This window comes from Tiliqua scincoides, chromosome 3, assembly GCF_035046505.1.
Source record: "Tiliqua scincoides isolate rTilSci1 chromosome 3, rTilSci1.hap2, whole genome shotgun sequence".
NCBI classification, from domain to species: Eukaryota; Metazoa; Chordata; class Lepidosauria; order Squamata; family Scincidae; genus Tiliqua; species Tiliqua scincoides.
In genome coordinates, this window is record NC_089823.1 from 126,359,511 (window position 1) to 126,386,881 (window position 27,371).

General features: G+C 45.2%; 1 protein-coding gene across 1 annotated transcript in view; it reads left to right on the plus strand.

Moving 5' to 3' along the window:
- The first annotated feature begins 4,882 nt into the window (after window positions 1-4,882).
- Window positions 4,883-27,371, plus strand: part of RGCC (regulator of cell cycle) — a 29,807-nt gene continuing 7,318 nt past the window's right edge. Inside the window, exons 1-2 of the mRNA XM_066622458.1 lie at window positions 4,883-5,011; window positions 11,129-11,305. Of these exons, the coding sequence (XP_066478555.1) occupies window positions 4,966-5,011; window positions 11,129-11,305 (223 nt within the window). The 5' untranslated portion in view covers window positions 4,883-4,965. The remainder of the gene's footprint in view (window positions 5,012-11,128; window positions 11,306-27,371) is intronic.

Consider the following 27,371-nt stretch of genomic DNA (forward strand, 5'->3'; position numbering starts at 1 on the left):
TGTCCACCACCACCCCAAGATCTCTCTCCTGATCTGTAACAGACAGCTCCGAATCCATCAGCCTATATGTGAAGTTTTGATTTTTTGCCCCAATGTGCATGACTTTGCACTTACTTACATTGAAGCGCATCTGCCATTTTGCTGCCCATTCTGCCAGTTTGGAGAGATCCTTCTGGAGCTCCTCACAATCACTTCTGGTCTTCACCACTCGGAAAAGTTTGGTGTCGTCCGCAAACTTTGCAACCTCACTGCTCACCCGTCCCCAGGTCATTTATGAAGAGGTTGAAAAGCACTGGTCCCCTTGGGGCACACCACTTTTCACCTCTCTCTATTGTGAAAATTGCCCATTGACACCCACTCTCTGTTTTCTGGTCTTTAACCAGTTCTCAATCCATGAGAGGACCTGCCCTCTAATTCCCTGACTATGGAGATTTTTCAGCAGCCTTTGGTGAGGGACCATGTCAAACACCTTCTGAAAAGTCCAGATATATAATGTCCATGGGTTCTCCTGCATCCACATGCCTTTTCAAAGAATTCTAAAAGGTTTGTGAGGCAAGACTTACCCTTACAGAAGCCATGCTGATTCTCCCTCAGCAAGGCTTGTTTGTCTACGTGGTTTGAGATTCTATCTTTGACGAGGCATTCCACCATTTTACCCGGTATAGAAGTTAGACTGACTGGCCTATAGTTTCCCGGGTGCCCCTTCCTTTCCTTTTTGTTGTTTTATTGTTGTAACATTTGCTATCCTCCAATCCTCTGGCACCGTGGCTGTTTTGAGGGATAAGTTGCATATTTTAGTTGCTCAGCAACTTCATTCTTCAATTCCTTAATAACTCTTGGGTGGATGCCATCAGGCCCCGGTGACTTATTGATCTTTAACTTATCAATTCGGTCTGAAACATCTCATTTAACCTCTATCTGACTTAATTCCTTGGTCAGTAGGGACCATTTGGGCAGCAGTATCTGCCCGAGGTCTTCTGCTGTGAAGACAGATGCAAAGAACCCATTTCTCTAAGTCTCCTTTTATCTCCCCTTTCCCTCCCTCACCATCCAGAGGGCCAACCGCTTCTCTGATGGGTTTCCTGCTTCTAACATATTTGAAGCTTTTATTATTCTCCTTAATGTTGCTGGCCATGTGTTCCTCATAGTCTCTCTTGGCCTCCTGTATCACCGTCTTACATTACTTTTGCCACAGTTTATGTTCCTTTTTATTCTCATTAGGGCAAGACTTCCATTTATGGAAGGAAGCTTCCTTGCCCTTTACAGCCTCTCTAACTTGGCTGGTTAGCCATGCAGGCACCCTCCTGGACTTAGTCGAGCCCTTCTTCCTTTGCGGTATACACTTCAGCTGGGCCTCTGTTACTGTTGTTTTAAGCAGCCTCCATGCACTCTGGAGAGATTGGGCTCTTTTTACCTTCCCTTTCAACCTTCTTCTAATCAGCCTCCTTATTTGAGGGAAGTCTGCTTGTCGGAAGCCAAGGGTTTTTGTTAGAGATTTGCCTGGTGCTCTTCCCCCGACATGCATGTCAAAAACGGATCGCAGCATGATCAATGTTCCCCAATGGCTCCGTAACATTGACATCTCTAACCAGGTCCTGAGTACCGCACAATATTAAATCCAGAGTCACCTCTCCTCTGGTGGGCTCCATGATTAGCTGCTCTAAAGCACAGTCATTTAGCATGTCAAGGAATCCGGTCTCCTTTTCGTGACCAGAACACAAATTGACTCAGTCAATATGAGGATAATTGAAGTCCCCCATGATTACAACCCTGTCCCTGTTTGTCACCTCCCTGATCTGTTTCCTCATTTCAAGGTCCACTTCCGGTTTCTGGTCTGGAGAACAATAGTACGCCCCCAGTATTACATAACTCCTGAGGCCTGGTAATTTAACCCACAGAGATTCTACGGTGGAGAATCTCCCTACACCACCATCTCATCCACGCATTGAGACCCCTGATCTCCGCCTGCCTAGCTGGCCCTGCGCGTGGAACAGGTAGCACTTCAGAGAATGCTACCCTTAAGGTCCTGGCTTTCAGCTTCCTACCTAATAGCCTAAATTTGGCCTCCAGGACCTCCCAGCTACACTTGCCCACATCATTGGTGCCGACATGCACCACAACTGCTACCTCCTCCCCAGCACTGTCTACCAGCCTGTCTAGACGAGAAGTTATGTCCGCAACCTTCACACCAGGCAGGCAAGTCGCCATGCGGTCCTCACATCTGTCACAAACCCCCCTCTCTATGTTTCTAATAATCAAATCTCCCACTACAAGAAGCCCCTAACCCCCCTCCTGCTGAGAGTATCCTGAGTGCGTTCGGATAGGGGCCTGTCCCCTGGAGAAGGGGTCCCCCCAGGGGATTGTTTCCCTCCTCTCCAGGATGACGTCCTCCAGCCTTGAGACTTCCCACACAGGCAACTGAGGAGCTGGCGCACCTGAGGGTGGGATGAAGCCTGATCGTCCCCGGAAGTCTCTCCATGGTCCTTCTCTGCCTGCCTCTGCTTCTCCAGGTCGGCCACCAAGGCTTCAAGGGAGTGGACACGTTCCCTGAGTCCCTGGAGTTCCTTGCACCAAGGACACACCCATGACTTATGCCCCAGAGGCATATAGTCATACATGTTGCACTCAATGCAAAACACTGGATAGCCCCCACCCTACTGCTGGCTGTCTGACTGCATAGCTTTTGCTTTGTTTTTATTTAAGCATACTTACAAAACCCTACACTGGTTTGCTGGCCTCTTCTCAAGGGAAGAGAAGGGCAGTGTCTGGGGCCCTGGCTACCTCGCCCTGCTGCTGAACTCGCACAGATGCTAAACTCGGTGGCACAGTGTCTTACCTGGCACTTTGTTCCTGAGGCACTTGGTGTCCAAGAGGCCACGCATGCTTCTGCAGAGAGCAAGACCACCCTCAGCATTTTGGTCAGGAGAGTAATAGCATGATCCAGTACAACATCATTTTTAAAGGCCTTATATTCTATCTACACTGATTCACACTAAGTTTGGTCCCCCTAAATGTTCTAGTTTGTTGAACTGAATCCTTTCTTTGTCATACAGAGCCCTCAATATCCTCCCTCTTCTTTCATAGATTTGGTATCCTGGAATAACCATATCCTACTGATTCTCTCTGTCAGGTTTCCATTATGCCCACAATATCTATCATTTGCAACTAAGCATTCCAACTCCCCCATTTTGGCTTGGAGTCTTCTGGAATTTGTGCATAAATATCTGTACATTGTGTTCACTTTAGAATGTTGTCAGCATGTGCTTTTCCCATTGCAGTTGTTTATAGTACTTTCTTTGACCTCCTGCCCTGCTGCAAACTCATTTCCTAATTGTACCTTTCCTGACTTTTCCATTCAGCCTTGGGGGGTGTATTCCTCCCAAAGCTTCTGGAGGAAGGGTGCCTCCCAAAGCATCCTTGAGGATAATTTGGTCCAAACCAGATGCTGCCCAGCTCTTACTGATTTTCTCCTGGTCCTCAGTTTAAAAACTGCTCTGCTGTCTTTTTGATGTTTAGCTGCAGCTTTGTTTGGTTTTATCAGAGTACAAGTTGCAGGAATGTTAAATCTAACAGTTGTGGCTCATAGTATAAAGATGCATAAAAATCTGCTTACTGTGGTGTTTGGGGACAAAAAAAATTTGTGTTGTTCAGTGCTATAAGGTGTGCTCACAGTGTTTCTCCGCTAGGGGTCACATCACTTCTTTGATAAGCTCCTGTAAACGGTTTTCTAAAAATGTTTTGGTTGGTTAAGACAGCGATTTCTAACTGCTGTATTTGTAACTACATCTAGGGTCCAATCCTATCCAACATTCCAGCACTAATATAGCCATGCCAGTGGGGCATGCGCTGCATCTTGCTGTGGTGGTGGGCAGTAATGGAGACAAGGTAAGGGATTAAGGTAAGGGAGTGTTTGTTCCCTTACCATGGGGTTGCACTGCAGTTGCATTGGTTCTGGAAAGTTGGATAGGATTGGACCCCTAAATGTAGTTAAATTGTAAAGTCTGAGAACTGGAATGGCATAACCTCTGGTCCTGAAAATTTAGAAAAGAATTCTGGAATGTTGCTGAGAAATATTTTAATGTTGTCAACTCATGAGGAAAAAGTATATAAAAATGTGTAGTCTGCAGATAGGGTAGAATGAGATCTCTCATTTCTCCAGTGGAGGAAGGGTGCATTCCTTAGTATGGGTTTGCTCTTGTATACACCACCCTGAGCTCTTCTGGAGGAAGGGTGGTATAAAAGTGTGAATGAATGAATGAATGAATGAATAAGGTTTTCAGAGTGACAACAACCTGGGCCACAATGAATGATTCTGCAAAAGTGGCTGCTGGGGAGGGGGAAGCTTTGTCTGGTTTCAAAGATGAAACTTTAACTCTTATATCAGAGTGAACGGGCAAAAATCACAGCTGCTAAACAATTCATAGAATTTGAGTTGGAAGAGACCCCAGAGGTCATCTAGTCCAACCCATGCCTGGAGCAGGATCTCCTCCTAAGGGCAGGTGCTCATTCAAGTGAGCTCCTCCCGCTTTTTGTGTGCAGACACAAAGGGCTCTGCCCGGAGGAAGCAGCAATGAGCTTTAGAAGTCGGGCAGCTCCTCTGCAGGCAGGCAGGCAGGCAGGCAGGGCGGGAGCCTCTCTCAGAACAGCGCGGGGCCGGGTCCTGCCAGCAGCACTGAGCTGTTGCCTCTGGTGCCAACCGGCGCGCGCCAAAGCCGGGCGAGGCAGAGGCGGGACTCCTTGCAAGGCACCTTGCAGCTGGGCAAGGAGCGGAGCCTTCCCCCCCCCGCCTGCCCGCCTCCACAAGCGAGCATTTTCTGGGCGGGCCTCTGACTGCAGACAGGAGGAGGAGGCAGCGGGAAAGGCTGCCTCAGTCCTGCCGGACGGCCGGAGACTCCTGCGCTGAGGGAGGCACCGGAGCCGCCCCCCGCCTGTCCGCTCGGTGCTCTCGGCTTCTTCCAGGTGGACATGAAGCCTTGCAAGGGGCAGAACGCGACGGCCGCCGGCGGCAAAGGTGAGCCTGAGCCTTGCTCTCGCCTTCTCCAGGCGCGCGGGAGAAGAGAACGCAGTGGGGACCGGGGCTGCAGGCAGACCCGCCTCCTGTTTGTGCAGGTGCCTGGCTGAGGGCTCCAGTGCAGTCCACTGGGGAGGAGGCTCTCTCGCCCTCTTCTGGCACTGCATCCCAGTGCATCCCAGTGTTAAGGACTGACTGTCTCTAGGAAGATGCTGGAGGGAGAATTGGGGGTCTTAGGCTCTGCCCCTATTTTTCAGTTCATACAAACAAAAAGAAGGCAGAAGAGCCGTGGAGAAGGTACTAATCCAACCGTTTTCAACCAGTATGCCATGCCACATCGCTGTGCCACAAATAGTCCACAAGTGTGCCCCAAGAGTTTTGGAAAAGAGCCATTGATTAGTAGGGCCATTGGGGGTTGTGAGCCCTCCACCAGAGCATGGCCTGCCCTGTCAATTACAAAAAAATAAAAACCTGGTGGTGCGCCTTAAGTGCCTTTTTGGTGTGCTGTGAGATGAAAAAGGTGGAAAATTTCTGTACTGATCAATTCCAATGGCCATTCAGTGTAATTTCTTTCAGTTGCCTCCTATTCACGTTTCTGATTTAGGCACTTGGTAAGCCGGGGTGTGTGTGGAATCACCCACCTTTAAAAACGGTCTGTCCATCTATCTGCCCTATTCACGTTTCTGATTTAGGCGCTTGGTAAGCCGGGGTGTGTGTGGAATCACCCACCTTTAAAAACGGTCTGTCCATCTATCTGCCCTATTCACGTTTCTGATTTAGGCGCTTGGTAAGCCGGGGTGTGTGTGGAATCACCCACCTTTAAAAACGGTCTGTCCATCTATCTGCCCTATTCACGTTTCTGATTTAGGCACTTGGTAAGCCGGGGTGTGTGTGGAATCACCCACCTTTAAAAACGGTCTGTCCATCTATCTGCCCTATTCACGTTTCTGATTTAGGCACTTGGTAAGCCGGGGTGTGTGTGGAATCACCCACCTTTAAAAACGGTCTGTCCATCTATCTGCCCTATTCACGTTTCTGATTTAGGCGCTTGGTAAGCCGGGGTGTGTGTGGAATCACCCACCTTTAAAAACGGTCTGTCCATCTATCTGCCCTATTCACGTTTCTGATTTAGGCGCTTGGTAAGCCGGGGTGTGTGTGGAATCACCCACCTTTAAAAACGGTCTGTCCATCTATCTGCCCTATTCACATTTCTGATTTAGGCACTTGGTAAGCCGGGGTGTGTGTGGAATCACCCACCTTTAAAAACGGTCTGTCCATCTATCTGCCCTATTCACGTTTCTGATTTAGGCACTTGGTAAGCCGGGGTGTGTGTGGAATCACCCACCTTTAAAAACGGTCTGTCCATCTATCTGCCCTATTCACGTTTCTGATTTAGGCACTTGGTAAGCCGGGGTGTGTGTGGAATCACCCACCTTTAAAAACGGTCTGTCCATCTATCTGCCCTATTCACGTTTCTGATTTAGGCGCTTGGTAAGCCGGGGTGTGTGTGGAATCACCCACCTTTAAAAACGGTCTGTCCATCTATCTGCCCTATTCACGTTTCTGATTTAGGCGCTTGGTAAGCCGGGGTGTGTGTGGAATCACCCACCTTTAAAAACGGTCTGTCCATCTATCTGCCCTATTCACATTTCTGATTTAGGCACTTGGTAAGCCGGGGTGTGTGTGGAATCACCCACCTTTAAAAACGGTCTGTCCATCTATCTGCCCTATTCACGTTTCTGATTTAGGCGCTTGGTAAGCCGGGGTGTGTGTGGAATCACCCACCTTTAAAAACGGTCTGTCCATCTATCTGCCCTATTCACGTTTCTGATTTAGGCGCTTGGTAAGCCGGGGTGTGTGTGGAATCACCCACCTTTAAAAACGGTCTGTCCATCTATCTGCCCTATTCACGTTTCTGATTTAGGCGCTTGGTAAGCCGGGATGTGTGTGGAATCACCCACCTTTAAAAACGGTCTGTCCATCTATCTGCCCTATTCACGTTTCTGATTTAGGCGCTTGGTAAGCTGGGGTGTGTGTGGAATCACCCACCTTTAAAAACGGTCTGTCCATCTATCTGCCCTATTCACGTTTCTGATTTAGGCACTTGGTAAGCTGGGGTGTGTGTGGAATCACCCACCTTTAAAAACGGTCTGTCCATCTATCTGCCCTATTCACGTTTCTGATTTAGGCACTTGGTAAGCCGGGGTGTGTGTGGAATCATCCACCTTTAAAAACGGTCTGTCCATCTATCTGCCCTATTCACGTTTCTGATTTAGGCGCTTGGTAAGCCGGGGTGTGTGTGGAATCACCCACCTTTAAAAACGGTCTGTCCATCTATCTGCCCTATTCACGTTTCTGATTTAGGCGCTTGGTAAGCCGGGGTGTGTGTGGAATCACCCACCTTTAAAAACGGTCTGTCCATCTATCTGCCCTATTCACGTTTCTGATTTAGGCGCTTGGTAAGCCGGGGTGTGTGTGGAATCACCCACCTTTAAAAACGGTCTGTCCATCTATCTGCCCTATTCACGTTTCTGATTTAGGCGCTTGGTAAGCCGGGGTGTGTGTGGAATCACCCACCTTTAAAAACGGTCTGTCCATCTATCTGCCCTATTCACGTTTCTGATTTAGGCGCTTGGTAAGCCGGGGTGTGTGTGGAATCACCCACCTTTAAAAACGGTCTGTCCATCTATCTGCCCTATTCACGTTTCTGATTTAGGCACTTGGTAAGCTGGGGTGTGTGTGGAATCACCCACCTTTAAAAACGGTCTGTCCATCTATCTGCCCTATTCACGTTTCTGATTTAGGCACTTGGTAAGCCGGGGTGTGTGTGGAATCACCCACCTTTAAAAACGGTCTGTCCATCTATCTGCCCTATTCACGTTTCTGATTTAGGCGCTTGGTAAGCCGGGGTGTGTGTGGAATCACCCACCTTTAAAAACGGTCTGTCCATCTATCTGCCCAGCCCAGAGATTAAAAGTTGTATGTACATGTTCAGATTTTCAGTGGTGATGGGACCACAGGGATATATATGAATTTGTGTGTACATACACACACAAATCAATATAACGTGGACCTGAAGACTAACAAAAAGAGGAACTATTCAATCTAATCGAATAGGACCAGTCAAAAGGATACAATCTTAAGCTTTTGTGTCCTCTAGAATTCTTTATTGGGCTTGATGTTGAAAAAAGCAAAAAACGGGATGAAAGCTGGGTATGTTAAGTCTGCAGTTCATAACAGTTTTAAGGTGAAGTAAGAGTTAATCATACTTGAGTTGAGAAATCTTTCCAGGTGCTGGACACTGATTTTAGGCTATACCCAGGACATCTGGGATGAAGAGGAACTACTCCTCTCTCTCATATTTAGAAAATGTAAAATCCAGCAGGTCTCGTTCAATTCACATTGTCAGTTGAAATACTCAGTAAAAGAGAAACATAGTTGTCTTTAATTTCAAAGACAAAGCTGGAGATTAATTTCAGGTGATACCCTATATCAAGCATAAATTAAAGCCAAATTCATGGTATTACAGAGTAGCTGGAAGGCTTTTAAACCCTCTCCCTGTCTCATCTTGTGCAGGAATAATTTTCTTGCAATTTCAAAACCTCATTGCTGAATGTAGTATTCTCCAATGGACATAAAAATTATAAGTAGCTATGTTGGTCCATTAAAAAAAACATTAAAAAGCTGTAATCTCCTAATAACTTTATTATAACCAAGCCCAAAAACACAAACTACCTTTAGTGCTTTTATCAAAATTTTCAAATGCAAAATTTTTCTATTAAGCTATCGAACTACAAAATTATAAAGTCCTTAGAAAGTTATCAATATGTGATGTATGCAGCACAATAACACTGTACTCGGAAACCATGGAAACATAATCTGGTCACAGAAGGGCAAGGAGGCAGTTCTCAGGTTATATAATTTAGTCCAACTTGTCTCTCTAGAAAGAGGGGTCCTGGAATATTGGCCATGGAACACTCTCATTATTGACAAAGGAAATTGGGAATTGAAGGATGCTTTGGAGACACAACATAGCCTCTTTAGTGAATGGTTCAAGCAGCTTCCTCATGAGAAAGCTGCTTGAACCATTCACTAATGAGTCCATACTATATCTCCAAAACTAGACATGATAGGGCAAAACAGATGCCATTTTTGGAATCAGCACCCCAAATTCGTATCAAACCTCCATAAAGTTTCAGAAAAACTTTTCTGACCCTCAGTTTTGTAGGCCTGTGTTATTATGGAATCAAAGGCAGAGAGGGGTCTCAAGGCTTGTTCCTTAACTACAGGAATAGAGAGAAATGTGATTTTCAATAGCTGGAACCAATTAACCTGAATAGTTGAAAGCCTACTTTTCAACTAGAGACAGGACAATGGTCTTTTATGTCATTCAAATCAATATAGTCCACATTTATCCCAGCTTTTAAGTTTTGCTGTCTTCATCTGATTAAAAATAATGAATATGATAAGAAAAGAGTGGAAGGTTATGTTGACAGCTATAGTTTGAAGCACCATTTCTTTCATTTGAGTAGCACGAATCTTTAAAAGAGTAGTAGTGGAACTTATAGGTGTTCCAGACTGAAATAATAATCTGTTCAAATCTGCCTCAGGTATGGCACCAGTTTCATTAAAACCCATTCTTTAGGAGTGACTGTTTTTTCTGTTTGAAAATGAATGTGTTGCAAAGTGTTTGCCATTGATAAAAAGAAAAAAAAAACTTGACTAGTAACAAGATTGCTATAGTAGAAGAAAGAAAATTGAGCTTTGGTAGCAAAATCATCTTAAATGTGGCAACATGATCACCGTGTGTCACAGTGTAATAACGAGAAAGGTAGCTGATTCCAGCACCCACAGTCTAAATTTGCATTTCTGTCAGAGTGGGGTAAAGTTCTATTTTCTTAGCTGTGAGAACTGACTGGGGATTTTTAATCCATAAGTATTTCATATAATTTGGAGAGGCGTCCTCCCAATTATTATTTCCAATTTTAATTTATTTTCCTCTGGTATGTTAGCAGAAGAGTAATTGAATTTGTTTATAATTCGTTTTCAGTCCTTCACTCCATATTCCATGCTGGTTCAATGTCCACCATATCCTAAGCCCATTCTGACAATGCCACACTGACAGTACACCAGTGCCAGCAAAAGAAGGGCAAAGCCAACGCTTGCACAGCCCTTCTCAGTAACATTGCCTGGGTCCATGGAAATGCCCACCCAGCCTGTGGAGCGACTGCCATCGAGTGACATCCTGACAGCAGTGTGTCTTCGCAGTGATGTTCATGTGTTTCAAAGGCAGTCCTAAAGTGCTTATAAGAGCCAGCTCTTAGCCATTCTTCATGGGAAGTTGGAATCAAATCATTATTCTAGATCACACTGTTGGATTAATTGAGAGGAATATCACTACCAAGGTTTTTGTAAATATTTTATTTTTATTTTTCACATTTTTATACCACCCTTCCTCCAAGGAGTTCAGGATGGCTTCTATGGTTCCCTCACAACAACTCTGACATCGTCTAAGCTGAGAGATAGCGACTGACCCACAGTCACCCATGAAGCTTCATGGCTGAGTGGGCATTTGGACCTGGATCTTCCAGGTTCAGTTCAACACCTCCACCATTTGAAGATCTGGATTGAAGATCTGCATTTATTCCTGTCTTAAGTTCTAGCAGAGCACCAGGTTCCTGGAGGGTGAGCAGACTCGGGAGGGATGGGACCTGGAAGGGTCTCAACTCCCACAAGGCCTTTAAAAGAGCAGAGCCCAGGTAGGTTAGGGACTGATGGTGGCAGAAGAATGACCAGATGGGTCTGCATCTCAGATCAGGAATCACAAAACCACCACAATGGGATATAAAGTTCTTAAAATAAACAAGAATCTCTTTTGGCAACCATAAAAAGGGAGGCTTAATTCAGATATTTATTTGGGGAATGGTAATTATGCAGCCTGTATATACAGGCTGTTCTGAATGTTTTCTTTTCTTCCTCTTTACCTTGTGATGTAGAAAATTGGGTGGGGGAGGAAGGGACTGGAATTTGCAGTTTGAGTGTTATTATATCCATCCTTGTGGAAGTCCTGATGGGTTGTTCTGTACAACTTTCTTTCCTCATCTTTTCCTGATTCAGATTTGCTAAGGGATGGTGGAGAGCTGACTGAAGTGCTGTGTGAATTTGATGCAGTAATAGAGGACTTCTCATCCCCCATAAATGAACGCCACTTCCAGTATGAAGAACACCTGGAACGGATGAAACGACGGAGCAGTGCTACTGTCAGTGACTGCAGTGGCATCAGTGACTCTGAGAGTGAGAAACTTGTAGCTTTTCTCCATCTGTTCCTTTTTTCGAATCCAACCATTTTAAATCAATTTTGCCAATGAAGGCAAAATATTTTCATTTTGCCAATGAAGGCAAAATACAGGAAAAGATCACTATCGTATAACAAAAGAGGGGTGAATAGTAGCGGTTGTCGTTCTCCCATGAAGTGCCCCAGTTCTATATGTAGTTTAAAATCCATTGTTCAATACTATTGGGTCTGGTTTTAACAACTTCTTATATGAGATTGGACTATGTCCAATACTGTACTGGCATGCTATGAATGGTGCATAACTTTCCTGTTTCAGCCTTTCAATTTGTGATTGCTGATCCTATTGAAAGGGGACAGCATCAGTGTTTAGAGTGTCAAGAAGATTGTTAATGTATCTCTATATGATACCCTTAGTTCTCCCTGTCCTTTCCATTATTTTTCCACTGAGTGGATTGCTTTAGCTAGTTCTGGCATGTGATGTCTGGCCTGAAGGAAAGTACCAGATGGTACCCTCTTTTCTCCTGTTTCTCTCTTTTCTTCCTATTAAAAATTTATCCTCTACTCCAGGGGTTCCCAAACCCTGGCCCGGGGGCCACTTGCGGACCTCAGGGAGTCCCAATCCAGCCTGTGGGGAGCCCTCAGTCTCCAATAAGCCTCTGGCACTCCGGAGACTTTCTGGAGCCTGCACAGACTGACGCAACTGTTCTCAGCATGAGGGTGACTTCAACCTCTCGCATGAGCTGTGGAACGAGGACAGCTTGCTGTTTGACATTTGTGATGCAGCAGCAGCAGTGAAGGAAACACTGGGCTTGCTTTGTGCAAGGCCTTTTATAGGCCTTGAGCTACTGCAAGACCTTCATTCATTCATATGAGTTCCCTCTCTAATATATTCATTTATGTAAATTTATTCAAATTTTATTTCCAGCCCCCCCACCTAGTGTAAGAGAGATGATGTGGCCCTCCTGTCAAAACGTTTGGACACTGCTGCTCTGCTCCATCCTTCTTTCAGATCTCTCCCCTTTACTTCCTTTTACGCTAGTGAAAGAAGAAAAGCAGTATGGTGCTGTTTTCCCTTTCTTCCTCTTCAGGCCGGACATCCTGTGCTGCCTCTGAGAATTGACCCGCAATCTGAAGCAGTCCATTTCACTTTTCTTTGTGATAGGGCAGGCCCTGGCTTTGGCTGTATGCTCTGCTTGCAGACTCCAGGTTCTAGCAGGTGCTTGTGAGAAATAGTTTGCTAACTAGGTACCTAAGATGCTGCTTAAATTAATTCTGATTAAATTGTTAACGTTATTAGCTGATAGTCTCATTTTTATTTATTATTTTTTCAATGTGTGTTGCACCTCAAAGTGGCAAATGTTAGCAGCAGTTGCCAGGTCGACAGTTCAGGATCCATTATGGATCATTGTAAAGTGCAAAATTGCTAAGTACAGGCATATCCAGGGTTCCGGTATCTGTGGATTCAATTATTTGTGGTTCAAAAATCCCCCATAATGCAAATAACTTATCTGCTTGTGATTGCATTCCTGTTGCTGTTCCTGGGTCTCACTGACTCTTTGATTGCAAAATGGAAGCAGGAAGTGAAGCAGAGGGCTGAAAAGAAGGTGACGTTTATTATGGAATTAGCATCATGTTCTTTTTTAGCCCTCTGCCTCACTCTCTGCTTCCATTTTGCAGTCAGCAGAGAACCAATCAGACCCAGGAAGGCTGCAAACACAAGCAGATGCATCATTTGCGCCATGGGGGATCTTTGCTGCTTTTTGTAGGGTTTCCTCTTATCCACTGTTTCCATATTCATGGGGGGGGGGAACATATACCACATGGATATTTATACTCATATAAATATATATGAGTTGTTCTATATAGAATTGGAATTCCCAAAACTTTCAGTTGTCAGGGCTGCATCACTCAGTCTTGATCTTATTATGGACTGGAATGGATTAATTATAGAAAATACGTGCAAAATATTTACAACATTTATGGCTGCTAGCTATTTACCTTTCTCAGCAAGAGTGGCCCTGGCCAGCTGTTGCTAGATCCAGAAAGGAAGAAGGTGTGTAATGGTGGGTAGGGGTGGGGGAGAAGAGGAAGGGGTGCTGTTGCATGTAATTAGAATGCCATTGTTGTCAGTGGGCAAAACACATTGGACCGAATCAGCAAAATGGCAGATGCGCTTCAATGTCAGTAAGTGTAAAGTGTAAATGTAAGCACATTGGGGCAAAAAATCAAAACTTTAGATATAGGCTGATGGGTTCTGAGCTGTCTGTGACAGATCAGGAGAGAGATCTTGGGGTGGTGGTGGACAGGTCGATGAAAGTGTCGACCCAATGTGCGGCGGCAGTGAAGAAGGCCAATTCTATGCTTGGGATCATTAGGAAGGGTATTGAGAACAAAACGGTTAGTATTATAATGCCGTTGTACAAATCGATGGTAAGGCCACACCTGGAGTATTGTGTCCAGTTCTGGTCGCCGCATCTCAAAAAAGACATAGTGGAAATGGAAAAGGTGCAAAAGAGAGCGACTAAGCTGATTACGGGGCTGGGGCACCTTCCTTATGAGGAAAGGCTACGGCGTTTGGGCCTCTTCAGCCTAGAAAAGAGACGCTTGAGGGGGGACATGATTGAGACATACAAAATTATGCAGGGGATGGACAGAGTGGATAGGGAGATGCTCTTTACACTCTCACATAATACCAGAACCAGGGGACATTCACTAAAATTGAGTGTTGGGCGGGTTAGGACAGACAAAAGAAAATATTTCTTTACTCAGCGCGTGGTCGGTCTGTGGAACTCCTTGCCACAGGATGTGGTGCTGGCGTCTAGCCTAGATGCCTTTAAAAGGGGATTGGACGAGTTTCTGGAGGAAAAATCCATTATGGGGTACAAGCCATGATGTGTATGCGCAACCTCCTGGTTTTAGGAATGGGTTAAGTCAGAATGCCAGATGTAGGGGAGAGCACCAGGACGAGGTCTCTTGTTATCTGGTGTGCTCCCTGGGGCATTTGGTGGGCCGCTGTGAGATACAGGAAACTGGACTAGATGGGCCTATGGCCTGATCCAGTGGGGCTGTTCTTATGTTCTTATGTTCTTATGTTCTTATGAATGTGGTCTGCAGTCATAGTTTGGGTACCCCATTCTATATAATTGTCATTTGCCTGCGAGGTGGATCACTTCAGCATATGGCAAATAAAAGCCAACTCTCAATGCACACCTGTGCATTTAATTTTGCGTCCTCAGACTTACTTTTCTTGAACAATTAGGTGCAGTGTGCTGTCTGCAAGAATTTTAGTTGTGTTTTCTGCTTGCCTTGCATTACCCCATCTGTATACTTGTGCTAGAAAAGGTATGTGTGGGTTATTCTTTCTGACATGGGGCAAGTCTGGCAGCTCCTGATCTTTATCGACTACTCACCTATTAGTGTTCTTATCTGTAAAGCTGCTTATTTGACTTCTACCTTCATTAAAAAACAACAACTCTCTTCTGTTTTGTTTTATGTAAGTTTTAAAAATGTTGTAGGGAATAATTGTATCAATTATCTGGTTGCATTCTTTGATAGCAACTTGCCTAATGTCACTCACAAAGAGGTAGGATCTGAACTTTTGTTCACGTGCAGCGCTTATGAATTGTCAAAAATGACTCTGAAATGTTTATCTAAGGTAATTTACTATGTTGGATTGCTTATTTACTCAACCTGTTCTTGGGAGAGGAATGCTTCTCAAAGCCTTGATTAAACCTCTCTGACTTCCCCACGAGAAATGAAAACACAGCTTCGTTCATGTTTTTCATGCTGGCAATATTTATCCTTTTATATTTTGTGCCATTAAAAATTTGTTGGGTGGATATCTATATCTAAGGCTATTAAATCACATGTGTGCTTGAAGATGATCCATTTGCTGAATATCTGCATTTTTCATCTTTATAATCATACCACTTGGGGCCAGTCAAATATTGTGAGATAGCATACTGTACCTAGTTGTAGTTTCAAGTGCATTCCATGTTGAATGCATTGGTTTTGATGTAACCAATTCTTGGGTAATTGTAATCTGGTCCAATTGAGCCTAAGCTGGGTAAAAGCACCCTGAGCCACAGCTGCCACTTGAACTTGCAGGAACAATAACAGATCCAGAAGGCCCTCAAACTCTGAATCATAGAAAATTGACGATCCATAACCTGGATCACAGTCTCCTAACTAAAAGCACCTGGGTCTTATGTGGATTTAAATTGAATTTGTTAGTGCTCATCCAGCATTACTGATTCAAGGCTTTAAGATTCCAGAGCCTCCCCAACAACCCAAGCAAAAAAAAACTGCAACCCAAGCCTAGCCATGTCTACTCAGAAGTAAGTTCTGTTGTGTTCATGGGATTTACTTCCAGGCAGGAACCACTGAGGAGTGGCTAGAGTGGGGTAGATAGTTGAAGATAGTACCAGGTTCCCAGGGATCCTGGATGATGGTTGGGTGTCCAGAATTACAAGTCTTGTAATTCTTTGTTTTGGCATGTAAGTGTGCGTTCCACCCCCATCAGATCTGGGGGAGACAGAAGGTTCCTGTTGTTCATATGGACATGCCACTCTGCTTTAACTTATTTTCTTCATCATTTTCTATAATGTCTCTGTAGGAAAATGCCATGCCATATGTGACTTTTTCTTGGCGATGACCTTTGTAGTGAAATCTGAAAGGCAAAGCAGGATTAATAGAGAAGGTCTTTATTCTAGAGAAATGCACAGATGTCATAACTTATCCACTTACCCTTCTGAGTCTTTTATGACACTCTTTACTATGCTTGCTACTGGGCAAAAGCTATTTTTGTTCAAACACAGGCCTCTCCTCTTTGAATCCAAGTTCCTTCCCTCTTGTTCCAAGTTAGATTCTTTAGTGAAACTCTGGTGCCAGATTCATGATCTCACAGTTTCCTTAGTTACATTTATACAAAATGTCACTGTAGGAGAAACTGGGCCATGAGGAGGTGTGCTCTAAAAACACCAATCTGCTGCAACCGCAGCAAAGTAGCCTGCTGATGGTATTTTGTCTGTAAACAACGCTTATTGGATGGAACAGTAAGCTGTCCTACAAATGCATTCCTCTGTTTTTTTTCCTGCAAGTTCACATTAGCCTTGTTCCACCAGGGTTTTAACTACATGTCAGCAAAGTGCTGCATAGGTCTTGCTCTGACTTGAGGATGAGACCATGTAGGAATCTATCAGAAGCACTCACCAGCAGATAAATGATACTCTCTTGCCACAAAACTTCCATCCTTTGCCTCTCCGTTCCTGCTCACCCAGCGTCTTCTGTTAATTGGTTTTCTTGGTGCAAATACAGTACTGCGATATTGCAATACCAATTTGAGAATCTCCCCCATCACCAATCAAAAACTTAGAGCTCTTGTTGATGCGTCAAGCTGCCCAACATGTGCAATGTAACTTTAGACAGTAGTCTTTCCTTGCAGTGAAAATTTTAGATTCAAAGTCACTTTTCACATATGAAAGGAAGACCAAATGTCATTAGTAGCTTTTTCACTGCTATTTGTAACTAATATTTACCGATTTCATCTGTTATGAAAAGTTATACATGTGGAATAAATAAGTTTAATTGCAACAGTTATATTTCAGTCTCAACTGAATCTTTTCAAGGCATGTCAGGTATAGTATTTATTTTATTTATTTTACATATTGTATCCTGCTCTTCCTCCTGAGGGCAGCATACACACACACGTACCCCTGTATCCTTGCAACAACCCTGTGTGGTAGGTTAAAATGAGAAGCCATTACTGGTCCAAGGTCCTCCGAGGTCACTGGTCCAAGTGAGCTATGAAGGCCATAAGTGGATTTAAAGCAGGACCTCCTAAATCCTAGTTCAGCAGTCTGGCCACTGTTCCACATTGGCTCTCAGTTTTCGGACAGGTCACAAATAAAAACAACATCAGAACTCATCATGATAAAAGTCTGTTCCTTGTCTGAACAGATGGCAATATGACTGTTCTTGTACACAGGAATAATAAAGCTAGGGTAAGGACATCTGCAATAAGGAACGCTTGGCTCAGGAGCAGGAGGTTTGCTCTGCATGAATAAACATACTTCTGTAAGTCAGCCTTGCCAAATAGCTGTACTGTGCTTTATTTTTAAAGGCAATTCATAATGTGAAAGATGCCCCTGGGTACCTTTCTACATGATAATTTTCACACTATAAATTCGTAGCTGGGCACAGAATCATTCCTTAAGATAGTGGTGGTGTTGTATAGATATTGTACGTAATTCGTTACGATTGTCAGGTTTTTCTAGGAAGACCACATAAAAGAAGAAATGCTGAGATCTTTTTCAGGATCCTACTTACTTTAACAGACCTAAATTTGCTAAATTTTCCCTGCTTTTCAATAAAAGAATTGTGAATTGTGCTGTTTTACATGCACTGAAACACAGAACTGAAACCTGCATGGTGTTGGCCCTGTGGCCATCTGAATACTGCCATCCAGTTGAGATCTTTGTCTACTGGCAAAGATCCTGCTTCAGTCATGCCTCTTTGTTAATGAAGAGGTCTTGACAAATTGCTTTGACAAATGGTATGATGGCAGCTACCCTGCAAATTTCTGAGGAGGGCATTTGTGATTAATGCAGTTGAGGTAGACAAATTACGGGTGGAGCGTGCTATAATTTCTTTGGGAACTCAGGTACAATGCCGTGTAGGCTAGAGTTGTGTGTCACATGCCTTGATCCCTTTGGCTATCGTGGCCTTTCTCAAGTTGGCCAGGTGAAAGGAAACAGAAAGAGAGGCCATTGATCTGATGGTTTTGGACCTGTGGAGTTAAACCTTCAGTGCTTTTGATATGTCAAACTTATGGCAGCCTTTTTATCTTGGGTGGAGCACCTTGGGTCCAAATTACAGTAAGGACCTTGAGTTAGCTGGTCTGGAAGAAGAGGAAACCACCTAAGTGTACTTGTGTCTAACTGAAACAAAACCCAGTGCACCATTGAGGGGCTGTTAGAAGGACTTTTGTGTATCCTAGACGTATTTTCCTCAACTCTGACCAGCAACATAGAGTGATGGAAATATGTAGAGCAGCTCACTGAGCGAGTGGATCATTGGGATATCCATCACCTTCAGACTTTTTGGTTCACTTCAGAAATTCATGGTTCACTAGAGAAGATTGTAGATTCACTGGTGGGTATCTGAAGCATGCTGTGACAGAGGGTATGTCACCCTCTTCTTCTGTGTGATAGTCCTTCAGACACCTGAGCATAAAAAGGAGGTTGCCACAGAAGCCGTGCTAGCTAGAGTGTGGATGATTCATGTGGCCTCTATAGCATTAGGTCAGCTTTCTTGTCATTTGGGTTTCTAAAAAAATTAATCTGTCTTTAGACAGGGTGGAGCATCTGCAGGGGGCACTGAGGGTGACTCTAAGGCTGGTTTAGGAGTAAAGCTTCTTCACCAGGCCCCCTGGGAACCTGGAAAAGGTAGGCTGGTTTCACCCCCCTCATTCAGCATCTTGAGAAAAAATCTTGAAGGGACTAGTGCAGCTGACTTCATGGTGGAAGGAAACGTCTCTTAATGCTAGTGGCTCTGGTAGTATTATGTCCTCCTTGGACCTATTTTCCTCCAACTGGTGTATACAAGGTGTGTTAGAAAGAAGTACTTCAAAATCCTCCTGTGCAAACAGTTGGGAAGAGGAAGCCACGCCTATGCGACCTTCTTCCCAGAGAGCTGTCTTTTTTCTTGTCTGAATTAATAGACAAGGCCTCCAAAGCATGAGTCTTTTCTGTGTGGAATGAGAGTAGGAGGGTTGGAAGAGGGTGTGGAGTGGCTGGTGAGTAGCAGAGTAACAGGAGTTGGAAGGGCCTTTCCACTGCTTTCAGAAGTTTAAGGCCTCTGTAGCTGTAGATAGCCAGCTGGTTCCAACATTTGTGATGAAGTCTGGGGATCCCCTCCCCTCCACTGCCTGAAGGTTGCCTGCTCAGAAGGCAGGTATTGTAGAGGCCTGCATTATGGGTCTTTCAGAGGAGCAGCAGTGTCCCTTTCTCTGATAGAGAAATGAACCCATCTGGACTGACTTTGGGCAAGTAGGAGACTTCCTGCCTGAGGTAGGAGCACTTCAGAGGTAGACATAGGAGGGCAGGCCTGTGTTGGATAGTGGCTGGGGTGACTTGAACACTTCCTGCCAAAGAGATGGGTGGAAGATTACCTAACTGCTAAGGAGACATTGTGGGCCATCATGTTCTGAATCCACTGATTTCAAGTAGCAGTACTTCTCCTCTGAAGGTGGAGTGAAGGGGAAGGAAAAGCAAACATATCCTTATGGGAGACCCCAGAAGCAGTGGTGTCATTAGGGGTGTGTGCAGGGGCGTGGGCTGCACTGGGGGGATGACGCGCACTGGGTGATGTCGCGCTAAAATTGTGGTTTTAGGAGCAACCCCATCATACCATATACTGCTGGAAGCGGAATTTCCTGCAGAATGCAATGCAAAAAACCAGAGTGAAATAACTCCTATCCTTCAAAAGTTATGGCCAAAAAAACCCAGAAAGAAAACACCCAAGAAGGAGGTCCCTCCCTCCCAGCTGCAAGTGTATTGAGCCCTATGGAAAGCGAAATGAAGCCATGTGGCTGCATTTACCCACGGGTAGGCGAACTTGCCTTAGTGCGTCGGGAAGGGCAGGCTGAGAGGAATCCAACGAAGTCAGAATGGTCCTGATCCAATGAATGCATCCCCAAAAAAACACCCAAGAAAGAGGTCCCTCCCTCCCAGCTGCAAGTGTATTGAGCCCTATGGAAAGGAACACAGTCGTGTTTACTCGCGCGTAGGCAGATGTGCCTTGACTTGTGATCAGGCCAGGCAAAGGGGAATGTGAGGACACTAGAATGGTCCTGATCCGATGGAACTGGAGTGCAACAAATGCTCCAGAAGGCAACCACCCTCCCGCCACTTAAAAGGATTTTAAAAAGAGGCTTGAGCTGGTAAGGGGAATGTTTTCTATCTTGCACTTGTAAAGCCAGGTGGGTCTTTATCTTGATATGCCTGCAATAGAAGAACTTTAAACTGGGCGCTGGGGAGGGCTGGAAATCTCACTGATTGTTTTTTGTGGTGGTGTTGTTGCAGGAAGGCTACAGAGAAAATTCACTTGGTGGAACAGGGCTGGCTCCCCTTATTTAATTATTTGTTTTATTTTAATTTAATTATTTATAATTTATTTTAATTTGCTTGTTGATGTCACTTCTGGCCATGACATCACTTCCAATGGGTCCTGGACAGATTGTCATTCTAAAAAGTGGGTCCCAGTTTGAGAACTGCTGCAATAAGGTGTTAGTAAGTTGACACGGGGTGTGTGTGTGTGTGACTCTACAAGTTTTCAAAATCACTAAAATCAGAGTTTGGAGGAATAATATCATCATGTTATATATCAATCAATGCGTAATTTCATGCAGAATGCAATGAAACAAACCACATTGAAATATCTGTGTTCTATCAAAAGGTACAGCCAAAAAAACCCAGTGGGGGCAGGGTGATGGTACATCACCATGCCCACCACCTGGGATGTTGCCCCACCCACTGCATGGGGTGATGCACAGGCCTCCTGCAAATTCTAGTGACGCCACTGCCCAGAAGCACCTTGATGACTCTGAAGCCGCATTGGTGTCATTCCTCTTTGATTACCTGAGCTCTGGAGAGATAGTAGGTGCTTTTGTTGTTATGGAGTGGAGCAGTCTTGTGCAAGAACTGGGCATTAGCTGGCCTTCCTATACTCATGGTTGTCATTTATCTAGGAGATGTCTTGTTCTAACTTACAGGTTCTGCTCCTGCCACCAAAATTGAGACCTTGGTCTCCTGAACAGCATTCCTTGGAAAGGCTTAGCATATGGCAACTGCTTCAGTCTTTGAAGGAGTTAGTGGTGTTGGAAGGGAGTTTGGAAGTTCCTTCTATTAGTTCTGGAGCTGAGCCAGCTACACTCCCGGTTTTGGCCTGCCACACTTCCTTCTTGGAAATCTGCTTCCTTAAGGGAACATTTGCTTTCCGTTTCATTGCTTGGTGCGAGACTGAGCAGCTTCAGCCCTGAGCCGTCTGAAACAGTCCTGATTCAATGCGGACTGGTTCTCTGAGAGGAATATTGCCCCAATCTGTCCCTTCTCCTGGGTGGAGACCCCTAGAGCAGTGTTTCTCAAACTGTGGGTCGGGACCCACTAGGTGGGCCGCGAGCCAATTTCAGGTGGGTCCCCATTCATTTCAATATTTTATTTTTAATATGTTAGACTTGATGCTACCCGGGTAAGTGACTGCATTTGGGGAAATGTCACAGGTCTGTACGTTTAACAGGCTACAGGCCTGTTGAGAGGCCGCATTGAGAGGCCTCGAGGGCCGCAAGTGGCCCCAGGGCCAGGGTTTGGGCACCCCTGCCCTAAAGGACTGTACTTGTTGAGCCATTGATTTCCTTTTTGCAAGGATAGGTAGTAGTGGTGAAGTCCTTTACAGCCTTACAGATGAACAGCCATGCTAGATGTGAAGCACATATAGCTTCCTGTATCTCAAAATGACCCACTAGATGCCTCTGGAAGCACTCAAGAAAACAAGAAACCTGTGTCTTGTTGTCACTCTCTAAAATCTGGAAGTTGTATATAGCCGTCATGGCTTGTAACCTGTGATGGCCATTTTCTCCATAAATCTGTTCAACCCCTTTTTAAAGGTGTCATCACCACATCATGTGGCAAGGAGTTCTACAGATTACTCATTGGGTAAATAAATATTTCCTTTTGTCTGTTCTAAACTCTACCACCTATCAATTTTAATAAATGTGTGAGAGGGGGGAACAGAAGTTCTCTCTATACATGCCATGTATAATCTTATATGTCTAAATCGTGTCCACCATGGGCACCTTTTCAGTAAACTAAAGAGCCCCAAACACTCTAGCCCAGAGATTCTCGGACGTCCTTATGCCCCAACCAGGAAAGCTCTGTGTCTGTCCCCTTAAGGGGCAAAGGCAGAAACATGATCATGTTGCTGATCATGTTACTGATGAGGAGGGAAGGGTTATTTATACTTACCTGGGGGTTCCTATGGCTCTCCAGAGGGTCCAGGGGGCCTGTGGTCCCCTCTGCAGTCTTCCACAAGCCTCCAAACCTCTAGAAAAAGGAAAAAAAATTTTTGTTTTCATCGTGAAACCGGAAGTTTTTTTCTTTTTCCAGCAGTTTGGAGGTTCCTGGAGGGCTGAAGAGGGGATTGCAGGCTCCCTGGAACCTCCCTGGACAAGGCTTCCCAAGCAAGCTCAGCATCCCAGCTGTGAAAGAAGCAGGACAGCTGGCAACAGGAGGGCTGAGTAGGGAGGGGAGGAGATTGAGAACAGCTGCCTTAGTTTCCTTCCATCTGGAAGTGTCAGGCTGCAGTGCATTTGCGTAACTCCATGGAATTTAGCACAATGTGTTTTTTGTTAATCATGCTGAGTCACTGAATGGAACTAACGCGGATAAACAGGCTCCACCTATATAATGTGTGGCTTGTGGAAATATGTTGGCTGAGCTCCTTTTTGCAGAATTAATATAAAAGGCAAATAAAACATTTTCAAGCCTTACAATTTTTTACTGGTTATAAACTTACAGTCCATTAAATTAAAATGTAAGTTTAATGTTCATGGTGAGTAAATGCATTAAAGAATTTAAAAGCTTCTTAAATATTGCCACTCTCAGACATCTCTCTCTTGTAGCTTTCAAACATCTGAAGTTTTGTTTTTTTTTAAAGGATGTATGTTAAGCAAGTTTGGCCACCCCTAGTGTGTAGGATTGCAGACTTTGTTGTTCTATGTGTATGCCTCCCAGATAACCTAATCTGAATCCTCTAGGGCAGGGGTGCTCAAAGTTTTTGGTAGGAGGGCCACAACCTCTGACACTGTGTCGGGGGCAGGAAAAAAAATTAATTTACATTTCAAATTTGAATAAATTTATATAAATGAATATATTGGAGACAGAAAATGAATGAATGAATTCAATCCAGTTTATGATTCCATTCACCCTAATAAGGGGGGGGGAGATCTTCATGCCAGTTTATGACCTCATTCACCCTAATAAGGGGGGTAGATCTTCATGCCAGTTTATGATCCCATTCACACACACAAATGGAGGGGGGATCTTCCACACTTTCACACACATACACCTGCCTTCCCCACTCACCCTCCCTCCTTCCCTCCCTCATTTACTTGAGCAGTATGTGCTCCTGCCTGGCCGCTCACCCAGCTGCCTGCCCGCCTGCCCACCTAACCGCCCTTCCTCGCTAGCTAGGGCGGCATGTGCTGCCACCTGCCTGCCTGGCTGGCCAGCCAACCAGCCCTCCCTCTCTCAGAGACATGTGCTTCGGGCTGGGCTGGGCTCCCCTCCCTCGCGCTGGATCTCTCTCTCTCCTATACTCCCCTGGCTCAGTTTGCAGGAGGGGAGGGGCAAGGCAGGGAGAGACTTCCCCCCAATCTCTCTCTCTCCTGCACTCCCCTGGCTCAGGTTGTGGGAGGGGAGGGGAGCCCAGCCCAGCCCAGCCCATGGGCAAGGCAGGAAGAGAGACCATCTGCAAGCGCACAGGGTATTTTATAGTGGAAAGTAACGCGAGACCTGCAAGTCTCATGTTACCTTCCCACTATAAAAGGCCCTGCGCATGCACTGGGCTTGTCTTTCCTTCGCTGCCACTGAGCTCAGTGGCAGCAAGGGAGAGCAAGGCACGGAGCTCGCGCGGCGGGCCAACACGGGCTGGGGTGAGGGCCAAGTGCCTGTTGGAGATGGGGGGACCCCCTGGGGGCCAGTTGGGGCCAGATGGGGACCCGCAGCGGGCTGTAAGTGGCCCGCAGGCTGGGTTTGGGCACCCCTGCTGTAGGAGGTTCAGTACCAATTTGAAGACTAGTACTTAGGATGGGTCTTTCTGACTACCACAATAGCAAGAAGTTAAAGCATAATCATTCTTTATGCTACTGACACAGACAAACAGGCTGTTGCAACATTGAGGGTGAGGGTGTAGATGTCCTCTTTTAGGAATAAACATAAGAGTTAAAAATAGAGAGTGATTTCTTTCATTTTCTGTTGTAAAATGGAAAGTCTGCTTTTTTTCTTCTTTCTCCCCACTGTTGACTAGTATAGTAATTAACGGTCATTTAAGAGGCTGTCCTATATTTAAGTGGAGCTCTTGTGGTTTGACTGAAGTCTGGAATAGAAATAACTAGTGCTGACTATTTATTATATTGCTTGCCAAGGTAAGCATCCACCCTACTCCACTTCAAGCCCTCAATTAAGTAGACAGCCTAAACAGACAGAATCTGCTTCGGAACCTGATTCAGATTCAAAGAGCTAGACTTGCAAAAATTTTCTTAATGTAGTCTTACCCACAAATATTAGCACAAATGATGTAACGGTGCAGATACAGGTGAAAGCCATGGTAGAATGAATATAATGAATCTGGAAGACTAGAAGAGAACTTGGTGATCAGCTACTAGCCCAATCCTTGCTCAGTACTGACCCATGATAGATAGCCATCTAGCCTCTGCTTGAAAACCTCTAAACCTGGAATCATCCCATTATTTTCTATGTGCTCACAGATATTCTGCTTAATAATCTGTTCTAAGATCTTTCCAGGTATTAACATAAAGCTTATGAGTCTATAGTTTCTTCCACAGGCACAATATTGTCTTCTGTCCATCTGGCCCTAGAGATTTGAGTTCATTTGAAATAACTAGGGCAGTATTTCTCAAACTGTGGGTTGGGACCCATTAGGTGGGTTGCAAGCCAATTTCAGGTGGGTCCCCATTCACTTCAATCTTTTATTTTTAATATATTAGATTTGATGCTACCATAGTATGTGACTACATTTGGGGAAATGTTACAGACCTTACTTTTAACAACTACTATATATATTCTTTTAACAATGATAGTAAAGGACTTACTCCTAGGTAAGTGTGGGTAGGATTGCTAAAAATTTCCTGCTTGATGATGTCACTTCCAGTCATGACTTCACTTCCGGTGGGTCCTGACAATTTCTCATTCTAAAAAGTGGGTTCCGGTGCTAAATGTGTGAGAACAACTGAACTAGATGTTTCCTTTCCATCTTGTTATCTTACAGCTGTTCACTTCCAGGATCCTGCTTTCATTTTCTATTCCTTGACTTTCAACAGGAAGGATGAGATTTATTTTTTTTTGCGCCTTCTCCCTTGACTTTGTTTTCCTTTCCCCTCTGATAATTCAGAGGGGAATAATTCAGATAATACAGCCAAACCACTGGTAACTACACAGGCTGTGCACTCAATTGTTTTTTCTTCGTGTGTGTGTGTGTGTGTGTGTGTGTGTGTGTGTGTTTTGTTTTGTTTGAAAAGCACTGCTGCTACAAGTCTTGCTTCCTGGTGAGTTTCTTCTGCCTTGTTCAAGAACTCTTGGATCCCAATGAATCACAGTGTAGATGTGCCTCAAGCCCTATCATCTTCTCTACCTGTAGCATTACCATGTCCTCTTTGCGTTAGGAAAATAAAAATGGCATGGGCCTACAGGTTACCACTACTTGTCTCTGTCCATGTTGTTTGGAGCTACAGATACACCAGCAGCAATCTGTAAACATATTTTCTCTGCTAAACTCCCATTCCAAACTCCTTTGCTTGCTTGTTATCACCATTCACAGGGTCACAGAGAGCTGTTCAGAGAGTGTTCACAGGGTGAACTAAAGTGAGCATCTAGTGAAATTGGGGAATACAAGATGGCTATTGAATAGAGCCATGTTCCTCCAACTGCTTGCTGTATTTATGTATTCTGAGTTGTATTTCAGGTGTAGGATCATGCATAGTCACTCTTTCCCCAAATTGGTGGTTTTAAAATTGAGTTGTTTAGATTGGTTAAAATTTTAAACAAGTCATTGCTTAGTTGAGTGTTTTAATGGACAAAAGTCCAAAGCTAGTACAGGTCATGCCTTGGTATCCATTGATTTGATATCCATGGATTGACTTGCCTCTGATACTGGGGTCCACTTTTAAATGCCTTTTAACAAGGAAAAAGAAGAAAAATTCAATTTCCTACCTTCAGGCTGTTAAACCGCACTGGTTGCAAGCTTCTCGGGGTTAAAGATAGCTTTAAAGACCCACTTCCAGATTTCTTGCTCCTCCATTGTCGTCGCAGAGTGCATTGGTATAGACCAGTGGTATTCAAACTGGGGCATCGCGACGCCCCAGCCTATGGGTCCTAGTCTCTGCCCCCTTAAGGGGCAGGGGCAGCCAGGAGACAGGGGGAAGGCAGGGGCTTGGGTGCACTTGCCCAAGGCTCCTGCAGCCTCCCAGGGGTTCAGGAAGCCCTGCGCAACCTTCGGCAGGGCTCCTCAGGTCAGGAAAAGGGGAAGTGAAGCGTTCGCGCCCTGCTCCGCAAAACCGGAAGCGGAGCCCGATCGCTCCGCTTTCCCTTCTGACGGGGCTGCAGGGACTGGGGTGCACTCTCCAGTCCCAGCAGCAGCCGTCCCTGTGTGTGGGGAGCCCTGCGCAAGCCCCTGCAGGGCTCCCCAGGTCAGGGAAAGGGAGAGTGGGGCGATCGCACTCCGCTTCTGCTTTTGCGGAGGCAGAGCAGATCGCTTCACTCTCCCTTTCCCTGACCTGGGTGCCCTGCAGGTGTTCACGCAGGGCTCCCCGCAGACAGGGACGGCTGCTGCATGGACTGGTGAGTGCATCCCAGTCCCTGCAGCCCCCTGAGCGACATGATCCTGGGGATTACGTCGCTGCCTTCCCCCTGCCCCTGCTGCCTCCCCCTGCCCCCACAAAGACTTACTGCGGGTTTCAAACTCCCGGACAGTTTGAAAACCGCAGGTATAGACACTATACCGCATTCAGTCACTAAATGGGAATGAGTAATCAAATTGGTTCCCAACCTTTAGGAGCCTGAAGACTACTGAGGCAAAAATTGGAATCATTGTGGACCACATGCAACCCCTCCCAGCTTCCTGCAAGCAAAAAATTCTGGTGGTCCCTGGGGGAGCACTCACTCAGGAGACACTGAAAATGATCAAAGACAATTTTTTTTCTGAGATCTCACGGACCACTTATCAGGGTCTCATGGATCACCTGTGGTCCATGGACCACAGGTTGGGAACCAT